This window comes from Aythya ferina (assembly GCF_964211825.1).
Source record: "Aythya ferina genome assembly, chromosome: Z".
NCBI lineage: Eukaryota > Metazoa > Chordata > Aves > Anseriformes > Anatidae > Aythya > Aythya ferina.
Window position 1 is genome coordinate 13755382 of NC_140299.1, and position 23409 is coordinate 13778790.

At 39.9% G+C, this 23409-nt stretch overlaps 1 protein-coding gene across 3 annotated transcripts in view; it reads left to right on the forward strand.

Annotated features, from left to right (window-relative positions):
* The first annotated feature begins 2821 nt into the window (after nucleotides 1-2821).
* The window catches only part of LOC311426887 (oncostatin-M-specific receptor subunit beta-like), a 33681-nt gene continuing 13093 nt past the window's right edge, over nucleotides 2822-23409 (forward strand). For all 3 annotated transcript variants that reach the window (XR_014687094.1, XM_084503677.1, XM_084503678.1), the window contains exons 1-7: nucleotides 2822-3003; nucleotides 11696-11793; nucleotides 15884-16044; nucleotides 18535-18694; nucleotides 20382-20669; nucleotides 21303-21432; nucleotides 22717-22883. Coding sequence is in view for 2 of the 3 variants with exons in the window: in XM_084503677.1 (XP_084359803.1) it covers nucleotides 11721-11793; nucleotides 15884-16044; nucleotides 18535-18694; nucleotides 20382-20669; nucleotides 21303-21432; nucleotides 22717-22883 (979 nt within the window). In the remaining variant the exon portion in view is untranslated. The remainder of the gene's footprint in view (nucleotides 3004-11695; nucleotides 11794-15883; nucleotides 16045-18534; nucleotides 18695-20381; nucleotides 20670-21302; nucleotides 21433-22716; nucleotides 22884-23409) is intronic.

Genomic DNA, 23409 nt, shown 5'->3' on the forward strand with positions numbered 1-23409 from the left:
TCTGTTTAACAAAACATCAAAACATCTTGGAACTTTAATCCAGGACATTGTGGAGAGAGAGACTGCTAAGGCTTGCCTGATACTGACACTAGTATCTCATGCTGATCTTGCATGTGGGCACCGATGATGATGTGAGAGGAGACCCTGAGTGTATCGAGTACTGTGTTCAGTTTTGGGCCCCTCACTACAAGAAGGACATGGAGATGCTTGAGCGGGTTCAGAGAAGGGCAACGAAGCTGGTGAGGGGCCTGGAGAACAAGTCCTACGAGGAGCGGCTGAGGGAGCTGGGCTTGTTCAGCCTGGAGAAAAGGAGGCTCAGGGGTGACCTTATCGCTCTCTATAGGTACCTCAAGGGAGGCTGTAGCGAGGTGGGGGTTGGTTTCTTCTCCCACGTGCCTGGTGACAGGACGAGGGGGAATGGGCTTAAGTTGAGCCAGGGGAGTTTTAGGTTAGATGTTAGGAAGAACTTCTTCACTGAAAGGGTTGTGAGGCATTGGAACAGGCTGCCCAGGGAAGTGGTTGAGTCACCATCCCTGGAAGTCTTCAAAAGATGTTTAGATGTAGAGCTTAGGGAAATGGTTTAGTGGGGACTGTTAGCGTTAGGTCAGAGGTTGGACTCGATGATCTTGAGGTCTCTTTCAACCTAGAAAATTCTGTGATTCTGTGATTCTGTGAACATTTGACTTGGAAGCGATGCTTAAGGGCATGTGAACTCAGGTGGTGCCTCCTCAACCCTACCACAGAAGGGAAAAGGTGCCTTCAGGAAGTGGAGACTTCTGAGGATCAATATATGTTTGCACAGCTGGTGTCAACACAAAGGAGTCAGATTTTATGTTCATGGGACACTTGTTGAGGACTGCTGGGAGATGAGAGCAACCTGACTAAGTAGGGCAAAAATATCTTTACCAACAAGTTGGCCATCCCAAAGAGATCTTTAAACTAGGAATACTGGGGAGAGAGATGATGACTGACAATGAAGTGAGGGAATCACAGAATCACAGAATGGCTGAGGTTGGAAGGGACCTCTGAAGATCATCTAGTCCAGTGACCCTGCTGAGCAGGATCACCCAGAGCACATTGTGCAGGATGGCATCCAGGTGGGTTTTGAATATCTCCAGAGAAGGGGATTCCACGACCTCTCTGGGCAACCTCTCCCAGTGCTCTGTCACCCTCACAGTAAAGAAGTGCCCTCTCATATTCAGCTGGAACATCCTGTGCTTCAGTTTGTGCCTGCTGCCTCTCGTCCTGTTGCTGGGCACAAGTGAAAAGAGACTGGCGCCATCCTTAATACCCTCCTCTCAGGCATTTATACATAAGTGGGAAGTGGAGGACTTGTTGGCAGCCACTCCAAGCTTATGCACACATAAAGGAAGCTGAAAGCTTTATGGGTGAAGCTCTCATACTTATGGGAGAAATCATCATATCTGCATGCCCACTAGAAGTGATACCACATGGGGATCAAACAGGAGTCGTGATAGAGCCCTGTGTGCAGGTGCAGAGCTATGATAGTCCCTCTAATCTGCTGTGAGGAAACTGGAATACTGTGTCCAGTTCTAGGCAGTTTAGTTCAAGTGAGGTGTTGAGAAACAGGAGAAAATACAGCAGAGGGGTACCAAGACTTAGAGCATATGAACTGCAAACATGCTTATTTATCCAAAGTGGAGGCTAAGAGACCACCTAAAGGCAACCTACAACTATCTGAAAAACAGTTACAAAGTGGACAAGCAACTTTTCTTGGAAACGGCAAATGAATAAAATAGAGAGAGATGACAGTCTGAAATTGTGCTTTGAGATGCTTAGGATAAATATTGGGAAAACTTCTTCTCTAGAATGAAAGTACAGTGCTAGAACAGGTCACCTAGGAAGGTTTCGAAATTGCCATTCTTGAAGGTTTTCCAGGCTTCCCAGACAGATGAATGCCTGCTTTGAATGGAAGTTGTATTATGGCCAGTTTGTTCGGACACTTTCAGGCAAGTGCAGACGCTCTGGAAAAAGAATATACATAATTCAAAATAAAGCAGTTACTTGTTGGCTAACACACACAAAAGCTAGCTAGAGTTTAATGAGCTATTAGACTAAGCATTACTATGCTGGCATGCCTAAGAAGCCTTTGCAGGGCAGGAAGGTGTGAAGAACAATGAGAAGGGTCACTTCCCATGGCTCCCTGGACAGGACTTTCAGCATTGCCCAGTTGTTACCCTCCACCAGCTCCATCAACAATGATGATAAGACATATTGTTTCCCAGCTAATCCCAAACTAGACTGACTAGCCTTCCCCAGGTGATTTTTCCTTTTGGGATTTTATAACTGTTCATGCTGGTGTTTTCCCTCCTGAATCCTTGAACTGCCATTGATCTCATGTCAACAGCCCTACTTCTCTCTGTATTTCTTCCTTATCTCTCTACAAATGTTCTCACAACTATCTCATAGCAGTCTGAGTTAAGGTTATGCAGCTGTGTCATATCAGAGCAGGGCCCTGGACACATGTATGTGAGCAACTGTACATCTAAGAGGTGGGTGTACATCTAAGAGGTGAACTGTACATCTAAGAGTGCCCGGTACATCATGAAGCACCGGGAAATGGATATGGAGAAAGCCTCATCTCCCTCCCATGGCGTGGATAGAGTAGAGTTCGGCCTGATGAACCATACCCTTCACCAAACCCTGGTTCCTCAGCAGGATCTTGGGCAGACAGCTGGAGGAACCGTGCCCTGGCCAGCCCAGGAGCCGCGGGGACACAGCCCCGCATGGCGTCCCCTCGAGGAGCGCGAAGATGGCGGCGAGCCCTGAGGAGCTGGGGGAGGCGGGACCCGCCCGCCTCCGGGAGGGCGGCCAGGGGAGCCCGGCCGTGCTTCCCGGAGCCGGGAGGAAATTCCTGAGGCGCTCCTCACCCAGCCTGCCCGCGGAAGGAGGGGCCGCCCTGCCCCGCTTCGCCGTCGCCCTTCCCGGCACGTCCTGCCGAGGGTAGACGTGTTCCCCCCCGGGTTCCTGAGGGAGCTGCAGGTGAGTTGTGCCGGGCTCCCCCTCTCCCTCCCAGCAGCCGGCCTCGCTGAGGGGGTTCACCCCTTCCCCGCCGCCTTTTTCGGGAGCAATTTCATCATTTTAGGGGTTCGGCGGCTCCCCGCTATTCCGGCCGCCCCAAAACGGGCTTCAGCGCCTGCCGCTCCCCCGCCACCGGAGCCAGGAGGAGCAGGGATGCCGCCGCTGCCCGCCTGCCTTCGGAGCCCGTCATGAAGCACCCCAGGGCAGCGCGGGGCGCGAGCAAACACCGTGGGTTCCTGTCAGCTCCACCGTGGTCGGTGTGGCCGGGCTGTTTTGGGGCGCAACCCTTCCATACTGCTTTTTTATGTAGACGTCGTGTGGCAGGGCTGGCTGCTGCTCCCGCAGCCCCTCGCACTGCGCGCGGACCGTGCCTGCAGCGCTCGGCGAGGTGCGGGCTGTGGCAGCCCAGGTGGCAGCGAGAGCTTACGGCTCCGTGTCCCTGTCTAACGCTCCCCTTTAAACTTTCCTGGGTCATAGGAACTGAAAAAAAAAAGCCCCCTTTTTTTTCCTCCCCTGCTTAATTAGATTTTTGTTTGGATTTCAGCCCTCGTGGGACAAATCAGAAGTAATGTTTTCCTGTTCTGGCAAAGCTCTTTGGAAGAACAACATCAAAGAGCTTTCTCTGTATCAAAATACAGGAGATAAAGTTATCCCTAAGTAATGAAGTGATTGTATGCGTATCAGACCTTAATTATATAAAATCCTTTCTTCCATATGCAGCTTTTTAAAGCTTGTTGTTCACTCATTGAAATCTCAAAGGCTTTTTAGGAGCTTTCAGTGTCTTATAGGCAGTTGTATTTTCTGTAAATAAGCTAAGTGTTATTGAAACTATCTTTAAAATTACTTGGAGGAAGAAAACTTGAGTGCAAGGACTAAAAGCACTGTTCATCTGCTGTGGAATTAGATCTCAAATATTCACTTTTTTTTTTTTTTTTTTTTTCAGAATTGTTGCAAATCACATTTTGTATAAACTGCGTGACATTTATTTTAAAGAATGAGCTGTTTAGTTGCAGGATGCTTTGGCAGATGCTACTTTACCAAAACTCACAAAGTTTCAGATGATTCGACACTGCTCCCTGCTTCGAGGGCAAGTAAAGCTGCCACAGTCAGCTCTGTGCTATTCATTTGCAAGGGAGGATGTGATATTGGGGATTGCAGAGTCAGGAGAGCAGCAATACACTTCAGTCCAGGGTCTTTGTACAAATCGTTTACAAGTCTTTGTACAAATGCTTAGGTCATTCTAGATCTTTTTGGCACTTATCTAGTTATCTAGTTGTCTTACTGTTTAAGAGAAAAAAATGCCTGCAGGGGATGAGTTAGTCTTCTCTACAGCTGCCTCTTTCTCTCTGGTGGCTACAGAAGGAGCTTATAATGATAGGTTTTGATGCTAAACATATCAGTTCTGATAGTGACCTAGTGTTGCCTGGCAAGGATTGTGGTTCCTGTCCTCAGTCTGTTTTTCTGCTAAGTAGGACTTAGAATAGGACTATATGATGAAAAATGTCGTATGAATCCAAATGTTTGTTATTAGTTCATTTGCGTCAGTGACAGGCCTCTTCCACATCTGGTTTGGGAAAATTTGATTGATAGTGCTCATGGTTTAGTGTCTCTGTCTAATACTCTCCTTTAAACTTTTCTGGATCATAGGGACTGAAAATGTTTCTTTTCCCAGCCTGTGTACAAGCTTTGGCTCATTTCAGGATTTGGGTTATAGGTGGCAGCTGTCTTAAACAAACAAAGGGTGGCTGAGAAATGAAAATTGTATGAAGCATGATTTGGAATATGTGACGTGACAAAGACGAGGCAGATCAAATCTATGGTGAATTAATAGCAGGGACCTCCTTTTCTTAGACACACGTGTATTCCAGGCACTGCAGCAGTATGTGCACGATACAGCTCCAGCTCCCTGCCACTGGCTCATGAATGCCATGACCCTGATCCTGAAAGAGGTTTCAGTTGAATTTTGGTGCTTTAGTGCCTTGGAAGAGAGGTTTGTCAAAATGTTTATCTTAAGCATATTTACGAGATGAATAATTGGAATTTCTTTTTCCTCTTTTCCATGGAATCATGAAAGCATTGGCCAGCAAGGGACTTACAGCGATCATCTAAACAAACTTTTTTCTCTGAAGAAGAAACAGTTTAACTGAAGATATTTATTTAGACTATTTGCAAATTACCTGCAGGAAGAGATAAAATCTCTTCCTGCAGGTAATTTGTTCCTGTGTTGTCTCCACTTCTTGAGTGATTGCTTGCAGTTGTCAGTTCTCTGAACAATTCCTGTTGCTGCGTAATATTATTATGGTTGCTGCCAGGTCTCCAAAATGTTCTGCGCTACTGATAAATCTATCAGGATTGATTACTGGGGAGTCCTGAATCCATTTGTACCTGTCTTATTACACCTCAGGTTACTTGGCAAGGGAACTTTTCCCATAGAAGGGTTATAAGTAGAATATGTATTCAAGAGTGGAAAAAAACTATTCAAGAGTGGAAAAAAACTATCAGTGGTGCAGGCTACAGTCCGGCAAGACACCTGTCTACTTTGTTTCCTGCACAGAACTTTTAGAAAGGCAACAAGAAAGGGGGGGGTAAAATGAAAAATTTCTTGTGCACTTAACTTTTGTAGCTCTGACAGATCATTTTGTGCTCAATCATCATCAGCCTAAGGCTTAGTATTATCCCTGATTTTGTAGATCATTTCACATGTTGTTCCAGTAATTCAATTTCATCACAGAAATGAGAACTAGAGATACTGTTGCTAATGCTGGTGAAGAATTAGAGTGGACTGGGGAAGCTGGCAGACTACTTAGGTAAATTGTCACTGATACAGTGCTGCCTAAGAAAGTCAGAGGGGTGAAACAGAAAAGTTCATTTAAAGCTTGTGTAGTGTTAAGCCAACAGATAACACTTGAAGGATGTGTACTGCAGTGTAGAGAAAGTACATTGCAGTACAGAGAAAGTCACTGTCAACTGCTTTTGCTTTGTGTTCCTTGGAAACACCAGGCATTCTGTGGACCACTGTCTCCTTCCCATCTTAAAGTAATACCAAGAAAAAACATGACTAGCAGTATTTTGCATGTGTTTTGGGGAGTGGGCTGCACGCCATCTTGCTTTTTGCCTTGTCTCAGTAAGTTTTATTAGGTGCTGCCTTGCTAAATGTCATTTTTAATTTAAATGCATCTATTTGTCTATGCTTTCTTTTGACATCCAGACATCTATGAGGCCTGGTGGCTCCTGACTGAGAGCATTCATGTGATTCTCTTCCAACAACCTTCACTGCATAGAGTAAATTTTCCTAGGTCACCAATAGCAGTAATTTAATCTTCTTTGCTTCCATTTGCATATTTCCCTGAGGAAGGAGAGTGGTGGATGAGGAAAGTAGAGCATAAGCAAGGAGAGAGAGAACTGAATGGAACAGGTGAGGGGTCAAGAAATCAGCAGGGTGACTGTAGAATGAAGACCAGTAGAAGAGGTTCTCATAAGAAAATTACAGTTGAAAACAGGTTAGCATCTCATGTATAAGGATACTCCTTATACATGATCCCTATTCATTTCATACATTTCATGTGTAAGGATGTTCCTTTTTTTTTCTTTCTTTTTGGTTTCTTTCTGAGAACCTCATTAGAACATTGGTTTGCATTGTAGTCAAATGTATTGTCTAAGCATAAGTATACTTTTCTGCAAGTATAGTAAGTATGTAAATCAGTAAATAGAAAATATTTTGAAGAAAAATCTTTTTTTTTGTTGTTTTTGTTTTGTGTGTGTGTGTGTAAAATTGAAACAAACTAATGTGGCATTATTTTTCTAAAATAAATGATAACAGGCTTATCTTAATTTTTGTGTATATTATGTTATATTCACATTACAGAAGTGGCTCGTAGTGTAGTTTTATATATATATATTTTAAATCTTCTTTATGTTATCTGAGACCAATGTTTCACTTCAAATGTAAATACAAAATCTAAGGGCCTGATTGTGTCATCTTTGTATTGAGTCATGCTTCAAAGCACTGTGGAACTTCTGTGAAACTGTTCAGAATTCCTCACCAGTGAGACCCAGTGTCCATCTGAAGATGCAAGTTAATTTGTATAAACACAGAATAGTAACTATGTAGGCACAGAGTAAGACGTCAGAGAGCAGAATTGTAACAGAATCATCAAATGGTTCTGTGGCTCTTTTAAGAATCTGTTCACTGTCTTTTTTGTTAAGAGTTCTGGAAATTGGGGAAAGTCCCTGAGGACTGGAAAAAGCAAGTGTTATATTCACAAAATGGCAAGAAAGCAAACCTAAGAAACTGCAGTCTGGTCAGCCTCACTTCAGTCTCTGGGACTATTGGGAAGCAAGTCTTTCTGAAAGCCACTTCCAGGCATGTAAGGGAAAAGACAGTGTTTGGGAACAGATGCTATGATACCAAGGGGAAGTCAAACATGAATGACATGATTTATTTCCCATGTTGAAATGGCTGGCTCTGTGGACAAGGGCAGAACAGTGGATGTTAATGATTTTTTTCACAGTATATATGTGTCCAAATTAAAGCAATAGATTGGTAGACTACTATTTGGAGGCAAAAACTGTCTGGACTGTTAGGCTAAAGGATCAGTTCTTCAAAGTCAATGTCTGGTAGACATTTGGAGTGGTGCCCTATTTGAGCCAGTGCTGCTTAACGTCTTTATCAGTGCTCTGGACAGTGAAATGAAGTACACCTTTAAATAGTTGGCAGATGACACCAAATTGATGCAAGTAATTGATACTCCATCAGGTAAGGATGCAATTTATAGGGACCACAACAACCAGGATGAACTGGGCTGACAAAACTTAGGAAATTTAGCAGAGACAGGTGCAAACTCCTTCTGGCTGGATTTGGAGGGAGCAGGGCAGTCAGGGAGCTGAGAATAGTCACACAGCAAAAACGGACCTGCTGCATGTTAGTCAGCAGTGGGCTTCGGTGGCTAGGGTGGCTCACCATCTACTGGGCAAGAGCATAGTCAGCAGGTCAAGTAGAGTGGTTATTTCCTTTTATTTGGCACTTGTAGTGCCACATCTGTGTCCAGTTTGAGGCTCCTGATATGATGATGATCAACACACTGGACCGAGTCCAGCAGAGTGACCAGGAGGGCTTGGAGGCTGGAGCACACATAGGAGGAATAACTGCAGGACCTGAGTTTGCTTAGGCTTGAGAAGAAAAAGCTAAGGGCAGCTCTAACCGTTGTCCTCACTTAACTAATTGGAAATCATGGAGAAGAAAAAACTAAGCCTTTTGCAGAAAGACAAGAGGAATCAGTGCAAATTGTAGAAAGGAAATTTCAGTTTAAATATACAGGGAAAAAATATTCACATAGGTGCACTGGAACAAGTTGTCTAGGGGAGCTGTGTCATCTCCATCCTTGGAGTTCTTTAAAACTCAGTTGGATGAATGGCTCTGATTCTAGAGAAAAGCTGTTTCAAAAATATTTTGATGACAGAAGTAACTAGAAAGGAAAAAGTATTCAAACTGTGTGTCTGCTGTCCATATTCAAAATCTCTGGCATGAGAGCTTCTTGTTCTTAACCTGCGGTTCATGGAAGCAAATGTCACAGGCATTCCAGGCTGGAGTGTGGTGTCAGCACATGACTTCTCTTAAGCTTCAAAGAAAAGAGTCGATAGTGATTCATTCCCAGATGAAGAACTGTGGCATACGAGTGAAGAATTCCTCAAAGAATGTTGCTCCATAACTTTTCAGATCAGCAAGTAGACAACCAAGTTATTTGGCAAAATGATGGTTGTGACATTGCCACTTTTCTTGTGGCATTTGGAAGTAGCTCAATGGTTCTCAGAGGCAGCACTTTGCCTGTTTTAGGGTGGTGAATTTAGATATCTGTAAGCATTCCCTGAGTACTTTACTCCACTTCCTTTGTTATTCAATTGCTTTCACTTTTGGCAAAGATGCAGTTAATCACAATATCATTGTGTTATTTTTTTTTTCTTTGAATGACATTGATGATGTGTTTTCTGCAAATATTTTGATTCTCTTTTAATTCTTTTAATCTTTTTTAATTTAGACACATTTTAAATGGTTGCTTTATAACAGTATTTAATTATTGATATTACAGAGTAAGTGCTTGACATTTGTTGGTAGCAATTACTGTACATGATTAATTTGTTCAACATGAGCAGAAGTTTCTGCATCAAGATGACTTAGGTAAAAATATTACTCATATTTCTTTTATGAGTACAGTAAAGGACTGTTTCTTTTTTTTTTTTTTTTTTTTAATAACTTTTTAATTATTTTATTATTTCAATACAAGTCATATTCTCTTTTGTTAGAGAATTTCAAAGCTTTTTCCATGGTAATTTGTTTAACAGCTACAATGTTGCACTTCATCATAGGTTACTTTACAGTGTTAAATGAGACCATTAACAAAGGGAATAGTGAAAAGCATTGTAAAATTCCAAATACGTTTATATTCCAATGGTCATTTATTATAATACACTTTCCTTTAGTAGAGTACAGTATTTGTAGTGTGCAGCAATAGAAATGAGATAGAATGTGTCATCAGTGAACCGGTAGCGTAAATGACCAGAGAGAGGTAGTTAAATTAGACAGATATTTCAGTACAGTAGCTGACAATGCCTCTGTACAGCAGGAAAGGACTTTTTTTTTTTTTTTTTTTTTTTTTTTTTTTTTTTTTTCCAAATAGGAAGTAGTTTAACAAGTACTCTACTGCATTTTGACTTCCACAGTACTTTCCCATTGGATGTAGTTTTTAGGTGATACGTGACAAATAGGTCAAACAGATTTGTGTCCAAACCCAAAGATATTTACAAAATCAAAATGTCCTGTGGGACCACGTTTTCTTCACACTGATATAATTAGGTGAGGAGTTACTCTCCTAAACCTAACTGACTATGCTTGCTTGAAATTGGTCTTAGGGTACAGTCAACTCAATTGCCTTTAAAGGCCATTTAGTTATTTATTATCATTATTATTATTTTTGTTTTCCTGAGAAAGGGTGTGCAAGATTTGGCTTTGTATTCATTTCCTATAATTCAAAATAAAAACAATGTACTGAAGAGTTTTCAGAATTTTTAGCACAATCTACTTTAGGAAAACTTTCTGTGCCACTTAACCTGCCATTCTGCTGCATAGCAAAAAGCCAATCTGCAGTGGTTATTTCAATGAGATGTATCAAATGATTTTTCCTTTTAGATATTAAATTTGATCAGCTCATTAAAAAAAAAAAAAATGTCTAAACTTTGAGAATTCATGAAGAAGCTGATTGCCTGTAGCTCTTGGAACACTCTTAGTTGCAATGTGAATTAAGTGTGAGTACTCAAAGCTATGTAGATTCTTATTCATGTTGATTTTAGTGTTGTCCAAATACTCTTGAGGATATGGGCAAGAAAGACTGCATACATTAAGGAAGGCAACTCTCACTATTTATATATGGGGACATGTGAAACATCTGTACTTATGAGGAGAAAGTTGGGGCACACTCTAGCAAGGATACTTAAGGCTCCTGTACTCAACTCATCCACGTTTTCCCTTTGACCTTAAGAAACTCTCAGGAAAAGGTTTGAATCTTTTACCTCAAGCCATCAGAGAAATTAAGGGCTTTCCAAAACCACAGTGAATCTAAGGCAGGATCGTTAAAGTTTCTGCAGCTCTGAGGTAATAAATTGGAGGTTTTCTTCCAGGAAGAAGTTCTGGAGTAAATTCCTGGCACTTCTGAAATTAGCAAATATTCTGTCCTTGGCTTTTGTGGGGTCAGAAGGTTATTCTGGTTATCTTTCCTGCTAAGCAGTTTCGACTTCTGTTATGAAAGTTAACTCTCTGTATCAATATTCTGCACAGCTCCAGAAATGTAGTGTGGAAACCATAAGTTAGAGATAACTGTATCCAATAGTCCTGTTCCTGTTGTTTGTACTTCTGTACCCTCTGAGTGCTTTTAACCATACTGCTGCTGAACGTTTACCTCTCCCTTCCACATGGTGCAATGTGCAGGCAGTGTTTATGCTTTATGAGGTCTGACATGGTCAGTCCCTCAGGACAACTCTGAACTGTGCAAGTCAGAGTTTCATCCTGTCATAGTGTGAAAGGTGCTAAGACTTCAACACACGTATTTCAACTCCAGCCTAACTGTAGCCCTCCATATAGTGTCCTGCTTGCCGGCAAAGGGTGAGACCATGCTCGCCAAAGCATGGATTCATCATCATCCAAGCTTCTTGGCAGGGCAGAAACTGGAAGACCTTTTGCACCTCTGATATTTCTTTTTTTCCTTTTTAGAGTGGATTTCTCATTTCTTGCACAAGAGGAAAGCCAAAAATACATCAGGACAAACTTTAGTTTTAACATTCCTTGGGAACATGTGGAGGAAAAACACATTTGTGTTTTATTTCTTTATACTGAATTGAACTTTTTAAGCATGATGTATTTTTCACCACACTGTAACCAGGTCCTAAAAAATAAGAGTTTTTTGTTCGTTTGTTTGTTTTTATTCCTTATCTTTCTTTGTCCGTTCTTCCTGAATGTCTCACAAACAGCCTGGAGTGTTGTGTGGTTGGGTTTTTATTTATTTATTTACTTATTCTTACATGCAGCAATAGTATCTGAACAGTTGTCTAGCATATATTTTTCCTAAAAGAAACACATAAATAGAAATATCTTCTTTCCTGTTAGGTCGTGTGCAGGAAAAGGCAGATGAATGATGAATCACTTCATGATTCTGGCAGTACTGCTCCCCCTAAGGACTTGCCACACTGCATACTCACAGCAAGGTAAATGCCTTTTTAATTTGGAAGCTACTTTGAACAACTGGAGCTTTGGACTTGCTCATTTGTAACTCTCCTGTGATTAAGCAACATGTTACATGACTAATCAAATCATTCATTTTGTTACAGAGATGAAGCAACTTTAAAAACTACCTGTTGTAACTCCATGCAAAATTTCCCATTGAATCAATTACTTGCAATGCCACAAAGCCAGATTGTATTTATATATCTGTTCCCACTCTTTCATATGATTTTAATCTGTGCTTAGTCATCTTTAAATAATTATTCTTTGACAGCTTTTATGCTTTCCTACATCTTCCCTTCACTTTCACTTTCCCATCTTTCTCATCTGTGAAAACATTAGGCCTTACATGGGCTCTTTCCTAGTCGTACCTATAAAACTCAGGACCATGTTTTATTTCATACACTTCACATCTGCATGTAATATGGAGAAAAAAATACTAATTTATTCCTATTCTGAAAGAACAAAGATGAATGTATGAATGTAAGGAATTTTCCAGAAGGTTGTGTATTTTAAGGTAAAACTGTTGCTTGTATGTTTGCTACTGGCAGTACTATTGGACATTTTCCATTTAAAGGAAAAAAATAATGAATATTTTTATTGGATTTCTATGACCACAATTAAGAGGCAGAACTTAATGAACCAGTCCTCACAATAGAAATCATACTGTCTTAACTGAGTTAAGAGATAGAGTTTTTTGATTTTTATTATTATTATTATTTTGTATGATTGTACTTGGTATCATACAGAAGACGTGACATACGTATTTCAGACTTTTTTCCCTTCTCCTCTCTCCATTGTTGAAATATGTATGTTCACACTGCATTCCAGCAAGGTGCCAGTTACTTAGTTACCAATGCCCCTAGGGTGGTAAACCATTGCAATGCAGGCAAGTCCAAACAGTTACTGTGTTACAATAACTAAGTCACTTGTTTTCACATGCTGTTTTTCAGGAGTAAAATTAGTCTCTGCTGTTAATCATAAAGCTATTCATGTAGTCTGAGTTAGCTTTCAGTTAAAACAAGTCATAAAATGCCTTGATTATATAAATTTCCTAGGCGGAGAAGGTTACAACTGTGAATACTGCAAACATTTCTACATGCACAAATTATACTGCAGAAGTCTTTATTTCCCAAATTGTAAATCAGTGGTGTTCAAGATCTTGGACTCTAGAAAAATTCATGGCTATATTGTTTGTGCTTTTTATTGGTACTGTGTGTGAGCCCTGACTGGTGACCATCTTAAGTTCTGTGAGGTCATCCAAATAAAAGGAGATAATGGAGGGACACTTGTGCAGATGGAGAGAAGGAAACAGAAACCAATGAGAGCTTTGTTTTGGGCAAAGTAATTAAACATGGCAGGTAGGTCTCCATGGTGTGAAACAGGATGAGATTTTTAGCTTGAACAGAAAGACACAGATGGAGAGAAGAGAGGGAAGCACATCATCAGTGTAATAAGCACAGTAGTGGCACTTACACCCAGAGTTACCCAGAGGAGAGGAAACTCAGTAGATAAGCAAGTCTTTCTTTTAATGGTGCACCCTGAAGGGGCAAGTAAAGGTTTGAGGGAACTACATCGTATTTTTATACTTGTGGAGTCTTTTACAAAGAACCCGTAGTTTCAATAGCTAATTTTTGATCTGGTATACAGTAACTTTCTTCTGTCTGACTTCAAGGCATCTTAGATTTGTTAAGAGATGAACTCTGGTATCTTAAGTCATTATGTTCTTTAATATGACCTCTGGAGGTCATGTTGTCCAACCTCCTGCTCAGTCTGGTCACCTAAAGCAGACCACATCCTTGTAGCTTTTGAATGTCTCCAAGGACTTTCAGCTTCTCTGGCATTCCTGTTCCCATGCTCTGTCTCCCTCACAGTAAGGAATTGTTTCTTTATGTTGAGGAGGAACCTCCTGTGTTCCAATTTGTGCCCACTGCCTCTTGTCATGTCACTGAGCACTGCTGAAAAGAGCCTGGCTCCATCTTCTGTACACTCTCCCTTCAGTTACTTGCATACATTAATAAGCTCATTGCTGAGCCTCCCTTTCTCCAGTGGTCCAAGCACTCCGAGAATTTCTTCATATGACAGATGTTCCAGTCCCATAATCATCTTAGGGGCCCTTGGCTGGACTCTCTCTTGGACCTCCACTAAGTGTACATCTGCTAAAGGAGGAGTGCTCAGCTATTTTATTGTGACAAGACAGAGGCTTGGTTTCTTCCCTAGAGTAAGGAAAGACCGTCTTGTTCTGGCTCAGGTGAATTGTCATGAAAGAGCTGTGATGGAGACATGGGCAGATTATACAAATCTGTTAGGTTTCAATTGCATAGCAATTGCACACAGCAATACACACCAGTTTGAGTTCTGTGGAAGGAAGAGTTTAAAGCTGTCATAGAAGAACCCAGATTTACTTTTGTTTGAGGCAACCATAACAACTTTGTCAAACTTGTGATTTATAAATCTTTAACTGAAAAAAAAAAGCTATCAGATATCAGTATATTTTTCTTTTTCACAAGCCTGTTGAATCAGTAGCATGCTTGACGTATGATCAAACCATGGTCAGGTCTTAAAAATTACTTAGAACTTATGTGAACTGTTGTCCAGACAATTTCATCATGTATTTTGGCAAGCCCATTTACATACACAAAATAAAATCCCTTCAGAGCCTTGGTATATGTTGCTTCAGGTAACAGGGTGGTGAAGTTACAGGTAAGGCTGACTGAAAAGTAAGGCTGTGCCTTCCCAAAAGAACATAAGATACTATGATTTCACAGTTAATTTTATGGCTCACTTCATTGCTTTGGTTCCCTACTTGGCTCCCTGCCTGGTCAGTACTTGTCAGTGAAGCTAGCAAAATTTCTGTTTTCTGGTAAGACCTAGATTTGCTGCTCCTTCATCATTTAGGCAAGTGAAAATTATTCCAAGGCCCTCAACTTTGTTTACTCCATTCCAGACATCAGCTCATTATTACAGGTGCTGAGTTTCCTCATGTAGTGTAAAACTGATGGCCATTTTTTAATTTATTTACTATTTGCCATTCAAAAGCAACTGCCAAGCAGCAGATAGTTTTTTAAGCACCGTGCCATAACCATGGCTAAACTAGAAATTTTACTTTTGCATGTGAAACATTTTAGCAGTCGCCTTGCAGGAGACATTAATGCTGTCAAATCCTGCTGTGACATAATCACATATGTTTGTCTTTTTGCAGTAACTATATACTAAAGCTGCAGTGAGAATTGACAGAGGAGGAAAATGCATGTGCATTGGTGGATGTGTGCATACTGTCTTGAAAACTTTTTAGGATACAATAGACATGATTCTGAGACCTAGTGGTTGAACAATGAAACCTTGATTTCTCACTGATATTTCACTTCTTCCAAGAAGTGTTTTTGTTTTTGTATTTGTATTTGTTTTCATTTTTCTAATTTTTGTGTAGTGGTGACAAAACAGATACCTGAAAAAAACAACCACTCATAAGCTTGAGGAGCCTTTCCTCTTCTGATAGGTAAAAGGAGTATAGTCTGACTTCTAACCTGTAGTTTACCTTGGGAATTAAACCCAGGCCCACAAAGTCCATTTGCATTAATTAGTTCAACATTCATTACATCACAGAGTAAAAATGAGTCTGGATTTTCTTCTCTAACGTTTAGAGGCTTGCTGTGTGTTGGAATTTCCCAGGATTTAGTCCCTGTTAGTGTACCGTGTTGTTGTTCTTCATTAGATTGTAAAGAGAAAGATTGATATTCTGATAAAGTAGCTAATAAATTGAGGGCATAATGAAATTAAAGAGCACACCCAAAACAATGATGGGTAGCTATTGAGTAGATTCAGGAGCCTTGTTTTAGCCTTCTGATGCCTTAAGATGAAAGATTATAACTGATTTTGATATTAAGAGCATGGGCCTTGATCCTCCTGTGTTCCAGTTTGTGCCCATTGCCCTCCATTGCGTTCCTTTGCCTTTCCTAATGACTCCCAAAAAAAGGTAGTGTGGAAATTTTTAGTCTTTTGCAGCTTATCAACATTTGAAGGACTAAGGCATACATAAACATTAATATTTTTATGTCCTTTTTGTGCTCCTAGGATCCCTTATGTTTCCTGTAACATACTTTAACATTTCCAAGGATTTGGCTCTTCAGCGTCTGCTTGTGGAATGGGATGTTGACAAGACAGCGCATGATGCTGAACTAGCAATGTCTTTTGAAATACAAGTCCGTCGAGCAGATGAAGCTACAGTGTGGACAGTAAGTGTTTTATTTATTTATTTATTTATTTATTTATTTATTTATTTATTTATTCAAGATATATTAGATATTTGCATTACAAAAGAAACTAAAGGAAAATCATATGCTCAGGTGCATATACAGATCTCTCTGCCTCAGATTTATGACTTACTGCACAGTACCTCCAAAACTGTACTAGAAGTACCTCCATATTTCACTAGGTGACAGACTTGGTTTAATGTTATGTCCAGTTTTTGTGAAAACAAAATATTGTCTCAATTGAAGAGGTAATTTCCAACTGAGCAGAATATAGCTATGCCTTGTGTATCTTTATTTAGAGGCTGTGGAGGGCAGACTTAGGAGATCTAAATCCCTTCCAAGGTGCAGGTCCCCTAAGCAGCCTCCCAGAAAAAATCTTTCTTTCCTCCTGAAGGCAGGCATTTTTGTAGCATGATTACTAAATGTCACTGGGGACAAATTCAGAATGAGTCATGTGTTGGTGCAACTCCTCTCACCTTACAAACCAAACAGCATAGTCTCAGTGTGATTGAGGCCTTTTAAGACCTTGGCCTAGTACTTGGCCCTGTCAGCAATTACCTTATATCAAACTCTTCTGTTTAGGGAAGAAGGTAGTTATGTCTCTTTTGTGAAATCCCTGTCCTGGTAACTTTCTTTAACACCTGAAACTCTCAACTTTTCTGAAGAAATAAAGATACCATCACCCAGATCGTTATGGCTTAGGCCTGCTCTGGATTTTTATTTTTTTTTTTGAAGTCTGTGACTTCATGTGAGAATTTTTGTCTCCCAAGAGAATTTCCTCTCCTTGGAGCTGGCAGAATCTTTTGGGAACCAAGTGCATGTCTTAGGGATGTTAAAGCTTTTTATGAGTCATCTGCTGATTGAACTATGGAATGAGATTAAATATACATGTTAAAACTTAGTAAAAACAGAAAACAGCTCCAACTCTTTCGGAACTGTTATTTTTGAGAAATGATATAAATTAGAGAAGGGCTTTTTACACTGTCCATATTATTATTATTATTATTATTTTTTTTTTTTTTTGAGTACCCTTCCAGCAAACTCTTGTTAACTTGTTAAAGGAAAGTTTTTTGAATTCAAGGACAGAATTTGTAATGTTACTCATAATAAAGATGACTTGGTAAATAAACAGGATATTTTGAATGTCAGTGCAACACAGGAATGTATTTGCTTCTGTGTTTTTCTGAAGTCTGTGTACCAATAAAGAAACCCTGACAGTCTGCTCATACCAAAGTGAGTACAGTCTGTCTGACTTTCACAGTTAGACTGTACAACTGTCAACATGCTTCAATTGAAAAATTAAATTGTGAAGTGATTAGAGAGTTCTTCTCAAAGTGGCACTGTTATGAAAGTGCAGGTGTTGCTGATGGAAAGCAGTGATGGGGAGTAGTTGCCTAGCTGTCAGGGTGAGTCAGGGCTCTGGTAGAGTTCACTGGAGCAGCACAGATCTATGTGATCAGAATTTTGTGTAGTTGCTCTAAGAAGTACTGAAATGTATGTTCTGTTCTGAAATGTATTTATAATTACAGGTGACTAATACAATTTTTGAGACTTTTTTCCTGCCTCTTATGGGCTGTTATGCCAGCAAAGATTCATACTCGGGCTACATTTTCATCTGTCTGTGTTACTACCTTGTGCCCTGGTTAGTTTGAATTGCAGTGCTCTGTGTTAGTGCAGCTCACTAATACACGGGTAGGACTTAGTAGGTACGTGCTGAGAGAAATTTGTAGGATATTTTCACTTAAGAGCACAGCAGACTTTTTTTTTTTCTCTTTGCCTGCATTTATATGGTTCAATATAAAAATGTTTGACATGTTAAAGAGTGTTTTGCTCTGATGATTTTTGAACTCCGTTTTACATATTAGGGCATCCTTCTTCTATTACCTTTGTGGAGCTCTTTACACTTTTGGATGTGTTCTTTCATGTTTCTTACGTACGTTTATTACAGCAAACATTTGGAGGGAATCAGGTAGGTATTTTCCTACTCTTCCTGGCACTGATGGTCCTCAGACACTGTGAGACGCTGTGCCTCAGAACTACAATTAGATTAATATCTGCATAATTCCTTACTGACCAGTACAGATGCTTGCTGTAATCCAGAGCATTGGACAAAGTGCACCTGCAGGCAGCAGCATGTGTGCAGAGTGATGTGATAGCAGGCACATAGAACCCAATGAAAGTCCCTGGAAGTGAATCCATTTCTTGAGAAATGGGGCTTGACACACCACACAATTATGTCATTAGAACCAAGTAGCCTTGCCAATGTCTCCATCACTCCACCACTGCTAGTGCAGATTTGTAATCCACCACTTAGAGTGAGATCACAAGTATCAGGTGGGATTTCAGAGACTTATTTTTCAAAACCATTTTCCTCATTTAAACCTTTTCTCTCTCTCACTCCTGAGCATACTTCCAAAATATCTACATACTGCTGTATTTTCAATAATTTGCCTTATTGGCTTCTCTTTATAGGATTTTCATAATGTGACGCTTAATAAATCAGGAAAGCCTCTTCATTGGATATGGGATTCAGATTTACCTTTGGAGTGTATGTCACACTCAGTGAGAATCAGAAGTAAAGCAGAAGCATCAAAAATCTGGAGTCAGTGGAGTCCGTGGGAGACTGTCCTGGGTGAGCAAAACAAGACCTTGCAACATTGGCTTTATTTTTTCCAGTACAAAGCTAGATTTTAATTTGCGGATGACTTTAATGATAAAGTCCAACTCAGGAGAGACAACTTCAAATAAAGAATGCATTGGAACTCTTTTATATCTAAGCACTAACCAACTCTATTTAGCTGGAAATAATATTAGTGTTTCAGCCCTTGTTCTAATTTGCAGACTGCCTTCCTAAGTTAGTAGACCAAAAGTTTTAGGGCTTCTCTTGTTCACACATTAAAACAATACAGTACATTGAGCAGTATGAGAACTTGGATTTAAGAGGAATCTGTCCTCCTTTCTTGATGCATGCTCTTGCATAAGTCAGGGGCCTTGGCTCTATTGTAGTCTTTCACCAGATGAGACGCAGCTCTGGTTGAGAGGAGAGGAGAAAGTGCATAGCTGTGGCTACTTCATCAGATTCATCAGCATTTCCTTTCTCTTGGAATCATAGCTTTGATTAGTATTAAGGATGTAGAGAGAGAGGAGCAAGTCAGCTCCTTATGTCACTTGAAATGAGTTGTGAATTATATGAGAGTAAACAGGAAGTGAACCAATAATATAATTAAATGATGCTGAAAAAAAAAAAAAAAAAACCTAACACACACTTTTTTTTTCAGATTATAACCTGTTTTATTAAAGCAGTTTTATATCCATAGAATTTGAGTTAAACAAAATTTGTAACTGTTTTAGAAAAAAAGATAAGTGATTTTGTAAAGAAACTTTCTTCTTGTTTGCGTCAGTAAGGGATTTTATTTATGGGAGAAGTTACTACTAGTAGAAGCAACTCAGGTCTGTATGCTTGGATTGTGGCCAACTAATTGCCCATCTCCTTCACATTATTTAATGGGAGATAAAACCCATACTTTCTTACTAACCACAGTCTTGGAAACTTAATTTTTTTAATTGAAATTGGATAGGAATCAAAAAGACTATTTCCTTGTCACAAGCAGATCCTGCATTAGAGACATGTTTAGAGGTTTCTGAAAGGTGACTAGATTTCTTCAGATTTTAGATCGGATCCTTGAGAGCAGATTTATCTGCAACCTATGCAACAGTGTGTGAGTCACTTAAATATTACTAAATTTTGCACCCAGCAGGGAGTCCAACATTGAAAGTCATAGAAATATCTTTCTAATCTGAGTATTCCCTTATCAGTCTGATTTGTTCAATGTTGGTTTAGCTTAGCTTAGTTCTCCATGAGGTTCAGAACGTGTTTGCTTTTTTTTTTTTTTTTTTTTTTTTTTCTCCTTTTTTTCCTAGTCCTCTGCTCAAAATCTGTGAAAGCAGGCATTTTGGCTGTAAGCATCATCCTGTTCATAGGTGCAGAAGTAGTGCTGATCTGTAAAGACAGTTCTTGAATAAACCATTTGTTTTCCTCATGTGAAAGGCTGTGAGATGGATTAAGGCCTCCCTTAGGTTGTTTGTTGTACTACATTATATGTGGATGGGCGTTAACAGAAATCTACATGTCTAATTGATCTCTGTATAGGAAAGAACGTGAAATAAAAGAACAAAAATGGTAATATAAGAGCAGATTCTCATGTAAATGCTCAGTTATGTGTTCTGGTTGAAGGCCGCTTCTGTAAGCAAATTTTGAAATGGTTTATTTCGTTAATTTACATTATTAACAATATTAACATTATTATGTTAATTTACAGGCCTGGATGCTTCAGATAATTATGGACCAAAAATCTTTCCAGAAGAAAAAGTTATAGAGGAAGGCCTTGGCATCACTCTTTGTTGCATTGGAAGGAAAGGCCAAATCATAAAGGAATTCTTTCTTTTGGATTCAGATGTTCATTATTTCAGTGAAACAAACAGACAAATTGGACTTCTCACTGTGAAAAATGTGACACTTCAAGGAGCGTCTCGACATGTCACTGTCTACTGTAAAGAGCCTTGCAGTGAAGAACCTTGCTATGCTCATGCACTTTTCTTTGTGGGTAGTAAGTGAAGGCTTTATTACAATTCTGTTTTCCTGTTGCTATAAAGTCAAGAATGGCTGTAAGGGCTATGAGGAGAGAAACAAAAATAGCTTTCTGTAATTTGGCATTGTCCTGTTAGGGCTAGCTGAACTGTGTTTAATCTCTGATGTAAGGTATGCACACTTGCATGTAGAAGGCATTACAGAACAGAAACCTTTGTTTTAAACATTTTTCATTTCATCACATCAATCAATCCCAATACAGGTCAATAATTTTTAAATACACTTACCCATTTTGATTTCAGCTTCATTGCCTGTGTGCATGTGGTAAAATTTCAGCACAGTCCCCCTTTCCAAGGCTGGTAGTAAGTTTTACAGATAAAAACCAATACAGATTAAATTAATTAAACTATTAGTATAACAAAAAATAATAATATAGATAAGTGTTTGGATTGCAATTAATTTATGGTGTAGTACTGATTTTTGCTTCAGAGTGGTCATTGAATAAGTATAATTGAATATAATTACAACATCTGTAGTAAACTAGGCTTTGTACACATCCATTTTTTCTAGTCTGCTAATGTACAGAGAACATTGAAGGCTTTTGCTTTGACTGCCATGCTGTTGGCTTTTTATCGTTATTCCCTCTGACAAGGGCCACCTGATACACCTGGTGATTTTTCCTGCCAAACTCGAAACATGACAACAGTGACATGTACTTGGAACCAAGGAAGAGACACCTACCTTTATGGACGTCATTCATCAAAACACACCTTGTTTGATGAGTAAGTCTCCTCACTGTTACATTAACTCTAGCCTGTGTTGTACAAAACAGTCAGGTTATTTCTGCCCTTTAAGATCTGTGGAAATGTTTTTATCCATGTTGCAATTAGCTGCTTGCCCCTTTCCAAGTCACTGATCAGCTTATTTAACAAAGCTTGAGTAGTGTAGAATTAGACCAGCTATAACAAAGTTGCTGCTCTGTTAGACCGGCTTCTGCTTGATAAAGCCTGCTGCAGCAGTTCTTTCGGGTTAACTTGTTCAGATAGCTTTAAGCTGTATGAAGATACCCTGCAAGCTGTATATGCCCAGCTTAAGTATAGTGACACAGAATAAATAGCTAACAGGTAATGAGCTGGTATGCTGAGTATTAGTGTATTCACAGTCTGCTGACATTAACGCTTACTGAAATTGATGGTTCCCTGCTAGCCCCCAGTTATCCTGATTAGCCTCACTAGTCCTTTCTTTATGATTTTATAACTTCCCATGTTTCTTGAATTCCTGAGCTGTCTCAACAATCCCACTTCTGTCTATAATTTTAACCTCTTTCTTCTTTTTAACTTTTTTTTTTTTTTCCATATTTTTTTTAAATCTCTCTGTAACTTTCTTACAGCTCTTTCTTAACAGTCTGGTTCAAAGTCAGTGGCATATCAGACCTATGCATTGACTCCTCGCCACAGAGGCATCTAAACCCATAGGAGAGGAGGCAAGGCAAAGCTTTACAGAAGGGGCTGCAGAGAAAAAAGATTAAAGGGAACACATAAAACAGTACAGAAGACTCATATCATCACCACAAGCTTTCAACAAAAGATCTCAGAAGAAGGCAGATTATCATTGCATAGTACCTTCATGGTCTCTGCATCATTCACTTCTGTGAGGATACAATGATGATTTAAAAATGGAAGGTTAGAAGATGCATTGAAATTACTATTTCACTTAAAAGCATGACTGTGGACATGTGAAGGCTTTAATCCTTGGTAAACCAAGTCCTTAATTTAGAAAGCTGCAACCCCATGATGAAACACCTAAAAGCAATTTAGCTGTAACTTAAGAAGGTAAACTTATTTAAAGGAAGCTTTCTTCTAATTGTAAGGATACCTATATTCATCTTAGTCTGGGCTAGGGGAAGGAACTGGGTAGCTTCCCATAGGCACATACAGCCTTGTTTTCTGAGATGCTATATTTTAGTTGGGCATCAATGATTTTGACATCTATCTTGATTGTACATTATGGAAAAATGTCTCTCTCTCTCTTCCCCTCCCCATTTTCCTCCCACCCTTCTTTGACAGGTTTTCCCAAAACTTGGTTCCATGCACAGTAAGTTGTTCTGAGCAGTCCTCGCAGTGCTCGTGTTCTTGGGATATAGGCCAGCAGAGGATTTATAATATCACACTGACTGTTGAAAATGCACTGGGAAGGAAAACTGCCATGGAAGCTTTTGATGTAACTCACAGAAGTAAGGCCATTTCTATTTCTTTGTTGAAGGTCTTTGTTGAAGGCCTTGTCCTCCTTCTGATCTTAGTATCTGGATGCCAGTTTGAAGTAGAAGTCTGTTTTCTCAGGTTTTATTAGTTTTCTCTCGGTGCTGTAGTTTTCTGCTGTCTGTTCAGTTGCAGGTTATTCTCTGAGCAGTAACTACAGCTGTGCTTCCTTGTCCTGTACAACAGTGTGCCCCAGCTCCCTTAAGTTCTTGTCTATTCCTATACCCCAAAACACCTGGGTATTTCCTGCGTCTCCAATAGTCTTTTCTGTTGTCTTCTGTCCTCTTTGTGTCCTTTGGCCCCAGCACATCCATCCCAGTGCTGCCATGACCCTTCAGCCTCCTTGTCTGTTTGAAGAAGCCGGAGGCAATGTACTGTGCCTGGTTCAGAAGCAGACAGCCTGATGGGCCAGGAGGCTGCTGCTGTAACTGATGCATTCCAGCAGTGCTCCCCTCCTCAGAGCCACTGATTGCAGTTTTGCAAGGCACATTTTTTCTCATG